The sequence below is a fragment of the Lepidochelys olivacea genome (genome assembly GCF_965140295.1).
Source record: "Lepidochelys olivacea isolate rLepOli2 genome assembly, chromosome: 12".
In the NCBI taxonomy this organism is placed as follows: Eukaryota; Metazoa; Chordata; order Testudines; family Cheloniidae; genus Lepidochelys; species Lepidochelys olivacea.
In genome coordinates, this window is record NC_140422.1 from 25,506,510 (window position 1) to 25,519,937 (window position 13,428).

The following is a 13,428-nucleotide window of genomic DNA, read 5'->3' on the forward strand; positions in this document are numbered from 1 at the left end:
TCCCGTTTTAGGATGAGGCTGAAGAACGGCAGCTGAAGTACTAGGACAGTTAATTTGCTAACAGTTCTTTAGGTAAACCTGATGTATAGACACCATCTAGTCCATGAGACTTACATTTCCCATCTAGACAAGGAAAAGCTGAAGTGCATAGATTTAGGTTGAAATTCTTTGCTGCACCTTTAAGAGGCTCAGCACAGAGGGCACAGTCAGAGAGAAACAAGTCGCCTTAACCCACCTTTACACCTTGGGATTCTGGGCTACTTCAGGAGCTCGTGCTTCCCAGAATCCTCCTTGGCAATCTATGCTACAGCCCTGTCCCTACATGCCTCCTGTGCCAGAGTGCAAATATGTGTGGAGGGTGGTAAAGGAGGAGCTAGCAGCAAATAGGGGCTGGATAAGTGAGACAGTCTGTCCTATACTTGAGATTTTTCTCTTTTGGCTAGTGTGTGTAACATTTTTTCCTAAAACTTGGAGAAGTGTAGGAGTACATATGTTTTAGAATTTGTGATTTCAAAAAATAAGTTGTTATTGATTATTTGTTTTTTAATTAGACAATGCTGCAAGTGAAGGTGTGTTGGCTAGCTTCTTTAACAGTCTTTTGAGTAAAAAGACTGGCCCTCCTGGGAGTCCTGGAGCTGGAGGAGTGCAGACCACAGCCAAAAAATCAGGTACTGAAAATCTGTGTTACTGCAGGATGTTTTGCATATTTTTAATGTTTTACTTGGACCACATTTAAATCAGTGTGCTTATTATTTAAGCTGATCAGTCAAATAACAGAGCTTGAGGGATATGATGTGGGCCAGGATAAAAAGTCTCTTATTACAGTTTTGCAGACTTTGGGGTTGCTATTAAACTTGCTATAGCTTGACTCTTTCAATGAAGTTGCACTGCTGGGAAATAAGCAGCACTGAGCCTTAATTGTATTCAGAAGGTATTAATCTACCTTAAAAACAACAAGGAGTCCAGTGGCACCTTAAAGATTAACAGATTTATTTGGACATAAGCTTTCATGGGTAAAAAACCACTTCTTCAGATGCATGGAGTGAAAATTACAGATTGCAGGCATTATATACTGACACATGAAGAGAAGTGAGTTACCTCACAAGTGAACCAGTGTTGACGGGGCCAATTGGATCAGGGTGGATGTAGTCCACTCCCAATAATTGATAAGGAGGTGTCAATTCCAGGAGAGGCAAAGCTGCTTTGGTAGTGAGCCAGCCACTCCCAATCCCTATTCAAGCCCAAATTAATGGTGTTAAATTTGCAAATGAATTTTAGTTCTGTAGTTTCTCTTTGAAGTCTGTTTCTGAAGTATTTTTGTTCAAGAATAGCTACAGAAAGTCCAAGAAGATTGAATTTAAACTTTATTTCTGAATTCTATCTATGTGGCACTTCACTACTACTTACCTGAGAGGAAGAAATGTAAAGCTTATTTGTTTTAGGCTGCTGTTTCCAATCAAATCCCTAAAATCTCTGTGGCATTCATATTTAAATTAATACACAGCAACTAATATGAAGGAATGTCTTAAAGTTGCGGTAGTAAGTATTTAATTAAAGTATCATCAAAAGCAATTGACAACTTTGATCAAAGGACTCAATCATATATATGTAGTTGTGGCTCTAATGAGCAGTTACAGTAGGTTGAAGGAATAGAAAAGTTAAACCTTCAGGAATTTTGGCACCTACATCATAAAAATGAATGCAATCAGTTTTCTAATATACATAGTTGCATAATAATTCCACCCAAAAGGCAGCTCCCAAGATTACCTTCCTTTACTGCTGCTCTAGCCATGTCTCCTTTCAACTTTGATATTGGCTTCCTCTCTTCTTTTTCCATTAAATTCATGGTTCGTTGTACTTTGAAAAACTATTCGTAATGCAGTGGATAAATATATGGCTCCTGTTTCTTTTTTCCAAATTTCTCAAGTCACTCAATATTACCACAGGTTTAAATCCTCAGAGGGCTGACTAAACCCCAAACTTCCTGAACTTAAAAGGAAAAAAAAAAAAATTAGGCACTCTGATATCAATATGATAACTGTAATAAAGGAACTAGAATAGAATATTTATCATGCAGTAGAGGCATGTAATTTTTTGCAGGTATAACTTAAAAATTCAAAGGTTTTTCTCTCTCCCTCCCATTATATTATTTTGCATCCTCTCATAGCTCAAATGGCTGCAAGGATTTTGCTCAAAAATTAAAACAAAAAACCTTCAGGCAGAGATTGAGCATAAAAATTTTCAATTCAAATGGTGTATACTTTTTTAACGTTTTTATGGAAAAAAACAACAACAGTAAAATGGAAACTTCTTGAAAACTCAATCCAGAGGGCATTACTAGGCACTAGCTATAAAATAAACATTGTCAACAGTTATATATGAGATATGGGTGGATAGTGTAAAAGTAAAATGTGTGTTAGTACATTATGTAGCAGAAGTGGGTGTTAAACCTAAAATAAATAGCTTTTTGAAAGTGACACAATGGACTTTCCATTACAAGAAAAATCTTACCTCCTCTCTGACAGTAGGTGCTCTTGATTCTTTTCAAGCAGCACAAAATTAAACTTTCAGCGCTCCTAATAACATTGGTTTGTGAGGCAGTGATGTTGAGGATACGGGGAAAAAATTCAAGGAAAGCTCAATAAATGGTCCTTGAGGAGCATATCTTGAAATGACACTGACTGTTGGTCGAATTAGAAAATGTGTTATTCTATGGCATCCTATTCTACACTAATAAATATGCTAAAGTAGTCTTGGTGTAGTGATTTTTGGGTGACCAACCCGAAAACCCCTCAGGGGGTCTAATTTTCAGAAGAGGGATTCTCAGTACTTTCTGAAAGTCAAGACACTTTATAGTGCCTCAAGTTGGGTACCCAAAATCACTAGTTGCTAAAATATAGACAGAGATTTTCTCCAGACAGTTTTGTTGAACCACTTTACATCACAGCAGTCAGATTTGTTTAGAGTAGTTAACTTATTTTAATCAAAGTAGCAATTAAGTGACAGTGTAAAATGTCAGAACTTCACTTTCTTCAGTACATTTGTTTAAGTAGTAAACTTATTGCCAATGTATTGTTTGAAGAGATCCGTCAGTGTTAACTTTCAGTGGGAGGAATTATAGGGTTATGTCTTGGGTTGAGAAAAATGCAACAGATGTCAGTCCATCAGGATGGTTTTGGGTTGTATTATTTTCCAAAACTTTTTTCAGCTCATGTTTGAAAGAAGTTCCTAATTTCGGCAGATACTGCTCGTACAGTCTTTGCCTCCCCTCCTGCAGCCAGCTCCTGGCACATCTTATTTACTTTTTGATGTCTTCAAACCTAGGCCTAGTTCTGTTTTGTGAGCAGGGTTTCTTTGTGCCTTTTTAACTCAAAGGTGTTCATAGGATGCAAGAAAAATGGGCTTTGTATTAATATTTGTGTGCGCACAAACTAATTTCAAAGTAAGTACTGTTCGAATAGATGCTTCAGTACTCGTACTGCTGATATGAATATTGCTAAGCGATTTCAACTTGCATTTGTATTTTAGCCCTTTGCAAAAATTAAAGATAGCTATTTTTAACTTGGTCGTGCCTTTGTACTGTGGAAAAAACACTTAAATCTCTGAGCAGTCATACCTTGCCACTTAATGTTTTCAGCATGTACGCTGGGAAAAATTCACCTAATATTTTACACACATCTCTGAGCTGGAAAACAGATGCTTGTTAAATTCTTTGGCTATGAAAAAAAGACTATTGGAGGAAGCTGTACATAGTTATATAATTAATCTATTTTTTATTTTGAGTGCCTGTCTCAAAACCTTGCTTTTATACCTTAGCATTTGTGTAGTTTAACTTAAAAAAAAATTATATATCATATACAAGTCCATATTCAGACAGTGATAAATCAGGATACAAACAGACTAACAAATGAATATTAATTCATATATTAAGCATAAACAGAGAAGAAAATAAAACTAACTACAAATTGCTAGTGATTTGTCTATAACTGAACTGAATACTACTCCTAATGTATAAAAATCAGAATGCTAAAATCTCCCATTTGTACATCTACTCTAGAGTATCTGTTGATTTTAATTAATAAATGCAGCACATTTAAATTCTAACACTTCATGTGGTATTAAAGAATGTGCAATTTGTGCCCCTTAAAGGAAGACGGGAAAAATGCAGAATGTGAATTAAACTTTTGATTCCTGAGAGAGATCAATACAGTTAATAATGAAGGAAACAATGAGTGTGATTAAAACCAAAGTAACAACACTTTGTAGCAAGTGCCACATATATCATGATTTTTTTTTCTTGTGCAACTTATTAAATACTTAAAGATTTCCATTTAAAATACTCTTCGATATGACAAACATACTATGATCATCCTAATGATAGAAGAATTGTTTACTTATTAGTTTTTTTGGAGGAAACATCTTAACATGATTGCTGTTAAAATTTCAGTTGTCCTAACAATGTACATCATACATATTTAAAAGCTGAATTATACAGCAGTCTCTTTTATTTTAAGGCCTAATCTATTTCTCATTGAAGTTATTTGGAGCCTTTCTATAGGCATCAACTGGAAATTGGATTAGGCCGTCTGATCTTAGCAAGATGGATGAAATAATGAGAAGTTAAATAAAATACCGACTGAAACAATTACTATAAATATTTGTGCTGCTGATATTTCAAACAATGCATTTCAACTATATTACTTACTATTTGTCCTTTCTCTTTAGGGCAAAAGACTGTTTTGACAAATGTTCAAGAAGAACTGGATAGAATGACTCGCAAGCCCGATTCCATGGTAACAGCAAACTCTCCAACAGAGAATGAAGCTTGATAGCGCTTAAAAAATGTATATGTAAATGACCAAATAACTATGTATATTGATCTGATCAGACCAGGTTTTTTCTGCTATGGCAGATGCTATAAGTTTTCTTGGGACAGGGGAAATGAACTTAAAACTTCATTGGCTTGTCCCAGTATAAAGTGCACATTCAGGAAGTTTGCATATAAAATCCCTCTGTATAAGATAACCATTTAGAGTTTATATAGGGCAATTCTCTTGATTTTGGAGATAAGCAGGTACATCAGCAGCTGAATTTCTTGTTATGAAGAGCACAGAGAAGCAAAATGCAGAATTCCTTTTGCAATATTACTACTGACTGCAAGCAAAGCAAGAAAGACATGAAATCCCTTTTCAGAGTTACAGGAATTGGCCATTTGTACGTTAGCAAACACATTGGTGTACTTGGAAAGGTGGTGATATAGCACAGCATTAATTAGATAGAGGAAAGAGAAATCCAGGTAGGAAATGCAGCACTAGTAGGGGGACGCATGATTTGGCTCAGTGGGAATAAAGAATGCTGACTGGTCTGGAGAGGGAACACAGTTACTAAATCCTGTGGTCAACATAGGGCAAATAATCACTGTTTAAAAAGACTTCTTAAAATTAGAGAATTTCCAAGCCAAACACTAAGCATCATGGGAATTATTCTTGTTATAAATTGCGTCTTTAACAAAAGATGTATAAAATGTGGGGATGCCCTTTTTGGTATAGCTAACACAGGGAGAAACTAGAACTTGCTTAGATCCAAGTGCCTGGCACAGAGTGTGATGTCTTTAGAAGGTGCTGGAACTTATTGTGCACTGTAGTACAAACAGTCACTGTTTGGTTTTATTTTAAAATCAGTAGTTTTGACAATTGTATTTAATTTCAAATCCTGTTTTCTGATTGCTCCTGCCTTGTTTTTTTAAATGCCAAGAGGCTAGCCTAAGAGTGGTGGGTGACATATCATTTTCCCATAATGAAATGTGCTACAGAATACTCAAATACATCTTGTTTGTAATTAAGCAATGGCTACCAAGCTTAGACTGATTCCTGCCTTATACCTATGTAAGTTTATAGACTTTCAAGGTTCTTGTTCCAGCCAGGTAGGCTGCAATCTGCAGCAGACTCTCCAATTCTAACAATAAATTGAAGAGTATGAATGTGTACACTGAAGAATATAGAACCAGTGACTGTTCAGTTTGTATTTTTCCTTAAATGTAGCATTTTCAAATGGAAAGTTGCAGTTGTCCCGTGTTGCTATATGGAGTAGTGTCCTTGGTCACTACAAACCAATGTTCTGTAAAACACTTCTTCAGTTACTGAAATGGCACTTTGATTTTATCACAGTATATTTTGTTTTACACATAAACACTACCATAAGTTAACTGTATCAAGCATATTCTGTGCTTTGAAGGGAAAAAAACCACAATTTGAATGACACAGTTTACTTTTTATTGATATGAACGTGTTTGTTGTACTAAATCTGATGTCTGGATATAGCTTCCCTAATATATATCATTACTTAAATATACAGAATTAGATTAATGATTAACACAGGCCTGGACATAACTTCAAATCCTATGTTAAATCAAGAGGCTGGCTTTTTCCTGTTTTTTATGTCTGTCTAAACATTATCTAGAAAGCTAAGAGTATTTACTTGCCTCTTTGACAAACATTAACATAAAAGCATGTTACTTGTGCCAGTTTTATTCTTGAAAATATATTTTTTCCATTTTTTTACTTTTTTAATGTTATGACCTTGAGTTACACATTTGTCTAAATGGTTGAAAACTGAGAGGCTGTGGACAGCAGATAGGTTGTGTGGTTGTACTGCCTGGTGTAACAGGTGCCAGTGACAAGATGAAGTAAAAAAAAATAATAATAATAATCCTGTTACCACACCAGAAGAAGCAATTGCATACTGTCCTGGTGATATTGAGATTGGGGAATAAAACATCAAAAGCAAGACACATAAATTGAAAAAGCACCTGTTTCTAATGGTATACAGTTGTAATGAAACCTGTTCAAAACTGCATATTTGTATTAATGTTTTGTCGTTTGAACTGATAAGCACTTTCTGTATCAATATGGCTAAAAGTTACAATTTAAGTATAATTTGTTAGATCTACTAAAACTGAGCAAAAGCCAGTAACGTATTATATAATTTGTCAGTTGTGTAAAGAGATGCTTCCAACAAAACAGAAGTTTGATTTCTAGTTCTTCGTTGCAAGTCAATGCTCCTAGTTCATTGGAAGAAAGTTGTAAGTAATGTAGTAGTGTCCACTGTTTGCCAAAGTCTAGCAACTTTGGAGAGCTGCACAGTTGTTTTTCTGGTGTTTTCAAGCATTGGAACCAAAGGCCAAACTGCAAACAGCCTTTACCTTTTAAAATAAAATTAATTTTATTTGCAGGATACACTTGTATGGTGGACTGTTAAAACTATTATATGACTATTTATATGCATTATAGTGATTGCATCTACTGTTCTGTTTAAACTCAAGAAAATAAAATAACTTATCAACTTGAAGATAAGGCAAGTATAAAGGTTAAGGATTGGCCCTCCATAAAAATGCTATGGTTATGCTGCTTGATTTTAAGTTTGCACTTTTTTATTGGCGTTTTAGAAACTGTTTAAACTGAACAGAATTTGTCATATTTTATTTAATTTAACTACGTTGAAGGTGACTGCTCTGTACATCATGAACTTAACAATATACATGCTGTAAATGAAAGTTAACTGTCCTGTATACTAAGTTTATTGATGTTTTTTAACTTACAGTTAGGACTGCAGATGTATCAAACACAAACCTTAGTCCAGTTGTATGGCTTTAACCAGGTGCAGTATGCAGTCATGTGGAATCTTGCTTTCTAGTGCTGGCAAAAATGAGGACGTCTTTAGTTACTGGCTTCAATAAACACGAATCCAGACTGCTTAAAATGTTGTGCCTTTTTTGTTAGACAAGACAAATTCTAGTACTTTATTGAAGGGGACAGAATCTCAAGGCATGTAGGGAACAGCAGACATAGCTGAGAAACATCACTGGCTTTATTGTCGAAGGGTCCCATTGCATATCTTACTCATGCAACAGTTGCACTGAATTTAGTGGGAGATGTTTACATGAGTAAGGCCATAGGTATACTACACATTTTTACTATGTTGTGATCCCTGATCCATAGGCGCCAACTTTCCCCGGTGCCAGTGGATGCTCGTGCCCCCGGCTCCGCCCTGACTCCACCCTTTCCCCGCCCCTTCCCTGCCCCTATTGAACCCCTTCCCCAAATCCCCGCCCTGGCCCTGCCTCTTCCCTGAGCATGCCATGTTCCCCCTCCTCCCTGCTACGCGAAACAGCCGCTTTGCGGCACAAGGGCTGGGAGGGAGAGGGGGGAAAAGCAGGCGAGCTCACGGAGGAGGCAGAGGCAAAGCGGAGGTGAGCTGCGGGAAGGGGGGGGGGAGCTGCTGGGTGCACCCACCAATTTTACTCTGTGGGAGCACCCACAGAGTCAGCACCTATGCCCTAACCAACATAGCTGGCGGGTTTTGCCAGTATAGCTTATTTTGGTCGGGGGGTGGGGAAGAGGGGCTGGAATAAGCAAAAGCACAGTTTATCAGTATAACCTGCTGCATCCACACTAGGAGTGCTTTGCCAGTATAGTATACCATTACAGCTATACCAGCCAAGCGTTCCAAGTGTAGACTTGGCCTTTGGTCAGCAGTACTAGAACCCAAGTTACTAGCGGTTAAAGTAAGGAGTTGCAGGGTCAGTGCAGTTCACCATTCTCTGCTAAAAGCAGTGAGGAACTCCCCTTTCCTTGTCTTGAGCAAGCAGTGGTTCACCACAACTCCCTCTCCTTGGCTGATATGGTGAGAGCTGTCCCTCCTTCAATCTACTAAAAGTTGATTTTGTTTTGGCTTCAGTGCACACCCTTTCTTACTTGATTTCCTATGCTTAAAGCAGTGGTTCCCGAACTTGGAACGCCATTTGTGCAGGGAAAGCCCCTGGCGGGCCAGGCTGGTTGGTTTACCTGCCGTGTCCACAGGTTCGGCCGATCGTGGCTCCCACCAGCTGCAGTTCGCTGTGCCCGGCCAATGGGGGCTGTGGGAAGCAGCGGCCAGCACATCCCTCGGCCCGCACCAGTTTCTGCATCCCCCATTGGCCGGACACAGCGAACCGCCGCCACTGGGAACCGCGATCGGCCGAACCTGCAGACGCGGCAGGTAAACAAACTGGCCTAGCCCACCAGGGGCTTTCCCCGCACAAGCGGCGTCCCAAGTTTGGGAAACACTTCTAGAAATAACCAAGAATTCAGTATCTCTAAGAAAACTGGCTTTTATACCTTAGACACCTGTTCCATTATTTGTCACTCACCAAAATTCTGACTATTCCAACATATGTTAGATTTCCTTGGTCATTTTCCCATTAAAATAGCTGCCTTCCACGCCAAGATTGGTGGGTTTCTACAATAGTTTTTGCTGAATTCAATCTTTCTGAAGCCCTGTGCAGCAATAATATGAGTTATTGATTATATAGGATAAACTTAAGCATGTCTCACTTTTAATTTTATTCATTAATGTACAGTAAAGAATGTAGCACAGCAAACCTTGAAAAGAAATGGGCGAAACCAATACAATGAAATTTAGAAAGAACATGAACTGTTTATTAGCAATAAGAGAATTACCCAGTATGTTCATTCTTGTGCACAGAACTTTGTACTATAGGCAACTAGAAGAGTTTTCCATTTCCAGCTGCAGCATCACTGAAGTGACAGTTTTCAAAAGGAGCGTGAAAACACTGGCAAAAAAGGAAGAATGCCCATATCGTGCCTGTTACCCTGCTGCTGTTGATCAGTATCATACTCTGGGTATAAAGAAGCAGTTTTTCCCATGCTAACCACAGTTTGAAAGAGAAATGTCTCAGCCTGGCAAACAGCAGGAGTGTCTTCACTGAAGAGACAAGGTGGGTGAGGAAATATCTTTATTGGACCAACTTCTGTTGGTGAGAGAAACAACCTTTTGAGCTTAGACAGCTCTTTAGGTCTGGGAAGTGTACTCAGTGTCACAGCTAATGGAAGGTGGAACAGATTGCTTAGCATAAGCAGTTAACACATTTCAAAGGTGAAATGGTCCGTAAACACCCCTCCAGTCAGATGGGGAAAAGAAAAGAGAAAAAAAGCTAGGGGGATGGGCTAAGCAGGTTACAGATTGTTGTAATAAGCCATAAATCCAGTGTCTCTCTTCAGTTCATACACAGGAGCAGTAACTACTACTGAACACTACTCCAGACTCCTGTCTGTTTTAACTCCTGTATTCTCATCCAGACAAAGCCAAACTTAAATGTTTTTACTTCCTCCATCTAATACATTAAAAATCTTAATAAATGTTTACTCTAATTATTCATGTTCACTTACTGATTTTTTTTCTTGGTGATTATAGGAAAAACGTCTCCAGGGAATAACATTGTTTGCTAGAGAATGTAGCTGGAAATAGGCAAAATTTTAAATAACCATCAAATTAATGAAGAAACACTTTGACAGACCCCAAAAGACAACGAAAAATTACATTCAGATTAAGGTTTCAGTTCATATTTTTTTTAGAACAAATAAGGCATTCATCAGCGAACGTGGGGTTTGGCAGTCAAAACATTATTGCAGTCAATATTAGCTGTACAGGAGGAGAATCAGCTCTGTGAGCTGGCTACCTGACAGTGTTGCTCAAGCCCATCATTAAACTTGGGCTACTATACAGCCAAGAGTATAGAAGCAGTGAGGAGCTGCCTCCTCCTGCTGCAGGAGATCTCTGCATATCATACACGGGACTTGAAACTCCCAGCAGCTGCTAGCTTTGCATGTGCATAAGGCTGGCTCTGACTTTTGCTTTTAGTTTTACTTATTTTAGCAGCTTTAACTCATTCTTGAATATAACCTGTTTAATATGAGAAATGAGTATTTGTTGAAGGGAAATTGCAATGATATCTAAAGTGTAAAGCTTACCAGATTTATTATCCACCCTTAAATATGCACTTTTAAAAACTGACAGATTGTATATTGAGGGGCAAACATCAGATTTATATTATCCTTTATATAATTTTATTTGATAGAAAATTTGACATTCTAAAAAGAACCTTGTAGCATAGAAATGTTTGGCACTGAATATGATGCAAGAATATAATGCAGATAGCCATTGACCTAAATTGCTTACAGTCTAAAAGACAGCAGGGAAGAAGGGTCACATAATGAAATCTAGAGGGGAGGCACTCAGAACATGGTGTAACCAAACTTAACACAGCTTAATACATTGCTGTAATTCAGTTCCTATATTTTAGGGCTGTCAAGTGATTAAAAAATTAATTGCATGATTAATCACACTGCTAAATAATAATAGAATACCATTTATTTAAATATTTTTGGATGTTGTCTATGTTTTCAGATACATTGATTTTCAGTTACAACACAGAATACAAAGTGTACAGTGCTCACTTTGTATTTATTTTTTATTACAAGTATTTGCACTGTAAAAAAATATAGTATATTTCAATTCACCTAATACAAGTCCTGTAGTGCAATCTCTTTATCATGAAAGTTGAACTTACAAATGTAGAATTATGTACAGAAAAACTGCATTCAAAAATAAAACAGTGTAAAATTATAGAGCCCACAAGTCCACTCAGTCCTACTTCTTGTTCAGCCAATCGCTCAGACAAACAAGTTTGTTTACATTTGCAGGAGACAATGCTGCCCACTTCTTGTTTACAATGTCACCTGAAAGTGAGAACAGGAGTTCTCATGGCACTGTTGTAGCAGGCGTCGCAAGATATTTACATGCCAGATGCACTAAAGGTTTGTATGTGCCTTTATGCTTCAACCACCATTCCAGGGGACATGCATCCATGTTGATGATGGGTTCTGCCACAACAATCCAAAGCAGTGCCGACCGACACATGTTCATTTTCATCATCTGTGTCAGATGCCACCAGCGAAGGTTGATTTTCTTTTTTGGTGGTTTGGGTTCTATAAAAGCTGAGTAGTGTAGACATACCCTTAGACTCTCTGTCATGAACTTATCTATCAATGAGGATGAGGGCTCTGGCTGGGAGTGCAGGGTTTGGGGAGGGGCATGAGGGGACTCAGGGCTGGTGCAGAGGGTGAGAACTCCTGCTAGGGGTGAAGGCTCTGGGGTGGGGCTGGGGATAAGGGGATTGGGGTGCAGGAGGGGTCTCAGGGTAGGCCAGAGGGCTGGGGTGTGGGGGGCCAGGGTTCTGGCTGGGGGTGTGGGGCTGGGGATGAGGGGTTTAGGGTGCAGGATGGTTGGGTGCAGGGGGTGAGGGCTCCGGCTAGCGGTGAAGGATCTGGGGTGTTGCCAGGGATGAGGGGCTTGGGGTGTGAAGGGGGCTCAGGGCTGGGGCAGAGGATTGGGGTGCAGGCTCTGGTGTGGGGCCGTGGATGAGAGGTGTGGGAACAGAGGACTCCCCCAGCCCTCTCTCTCACCGCAGCAGCTCAGGGCTGGGTGACAGGCGCCTCTCCCCGGCTGCAACTGCTCCGGTGGGCCTGGGCCGGGCCAAAGGAGGGGCTCCTGTCCCCGGCAGCTCCGGTGGGCCTGGGCTGGGCCGAAGGAGGGGCGCCTGCACTGCCCTTGAGAGCTGCTGCGTGGCCACGCAACTTACAGGGAACGTAGGACGTAACCCCATGCTTGGAGGTGACCCTAAAGCTCTGGCTGCCAGAAGCTGGGAGGGGAAGACTTCTGGAACTTTCCAACTTGCCCTGTTCTGTAGGCACCCCCTGAAGCTCTGGCGCGGGCCACTCCCAGAGACAAGATACTGGGCTAGATGGACTATGGATTTGACCCAGTATGGCTGGTCTTAGAAACATCCCTGTGTGCGATCCCATTAACTCAGTAAAATTACTTATGTCGGTATAAAGATATGTAGTTGCATAAATGTTCACAGGAGTGTGGCATGAGATTGTAAACTCTTTGGGAAAGGGATAGAACATACAAGCAAAGGGTTCAGGGTGACTGGCACTCAGTTTGTTAGATCCATAGCACCCCCAAAAGCAGAGGCTTTTTTATGTGGAGTGAGGGGAAGTGATAGAAGGGGGTGAGTTAATAGGACAATGGAGGAGGAAAAGAAAGGAAAACTAGGAATCCCTGAAGGGAAGGATGGAGATAATCATGGAGGCAGGGAGAGTGAGGTAAGCATCACAGTGATGGAGGGAGGGAGGCATACAAAGCAAGCAACCAGCTATTTACACATTTGAAGAACATAGGATTTGCCCTGGTTCCTAATTACTGATTCACTTTCTTCAAATGATGGCTATGTACTCACAACACACTGAAGACACTCCACTTTCTGATGGTTGGCTGGAGTGCGAGAGCAGGCTCCTGCTATGCCCACATGCAGAGAAAGAGACAAGCAGACAGGAGGGATTTTCCTGGCAGTCTGAGTAATCCACACACCCCGGAAGGCAGTAGATAGGGAGGAGGTCTACTGGCAATTGAACGACAAAACTTTTGTCTTTCAGAGGTGTTAACCCCAACCCCACCCCGAAAGACACAAGTTTTGCTGAGACAAGTGCCAGTGTGAACAGCGCATTGTCAGCAGGAGCGCTCTCTTGG

General features: G+C 39.8%; 1 protein-coding gene across 1 annotated transcript in view; it reads left to right on the forward strand.

Annotated features, from left to right (window-relative positions):
* DYNC1LI2 (dynein cytoplasmic 1 light intermediate chain 2) overlaps positions 1-7,758 on the forward strand; it is a 51,823-nt gene extending 44,065 nt beyond the window's left edge. Inside the window, exons 12-13 of the mRNA XM_084644977.1 lie at positions 552-668; positions 4,726-7,758. Of these exons, the coding sequence (XP_084501103.1) occupies positions 552-668; positions 4,726-4,829 (221 nt within the window). The 3' untranslated portion in view covers positions 4,830-7,758. The remainder of the gene's footprint in view (positions 1-551; positions 669-4,725) is intronic.
* The last annotated feature ends 5,670 nt before the right edge of the window (positions 7,759-13,428 follow it).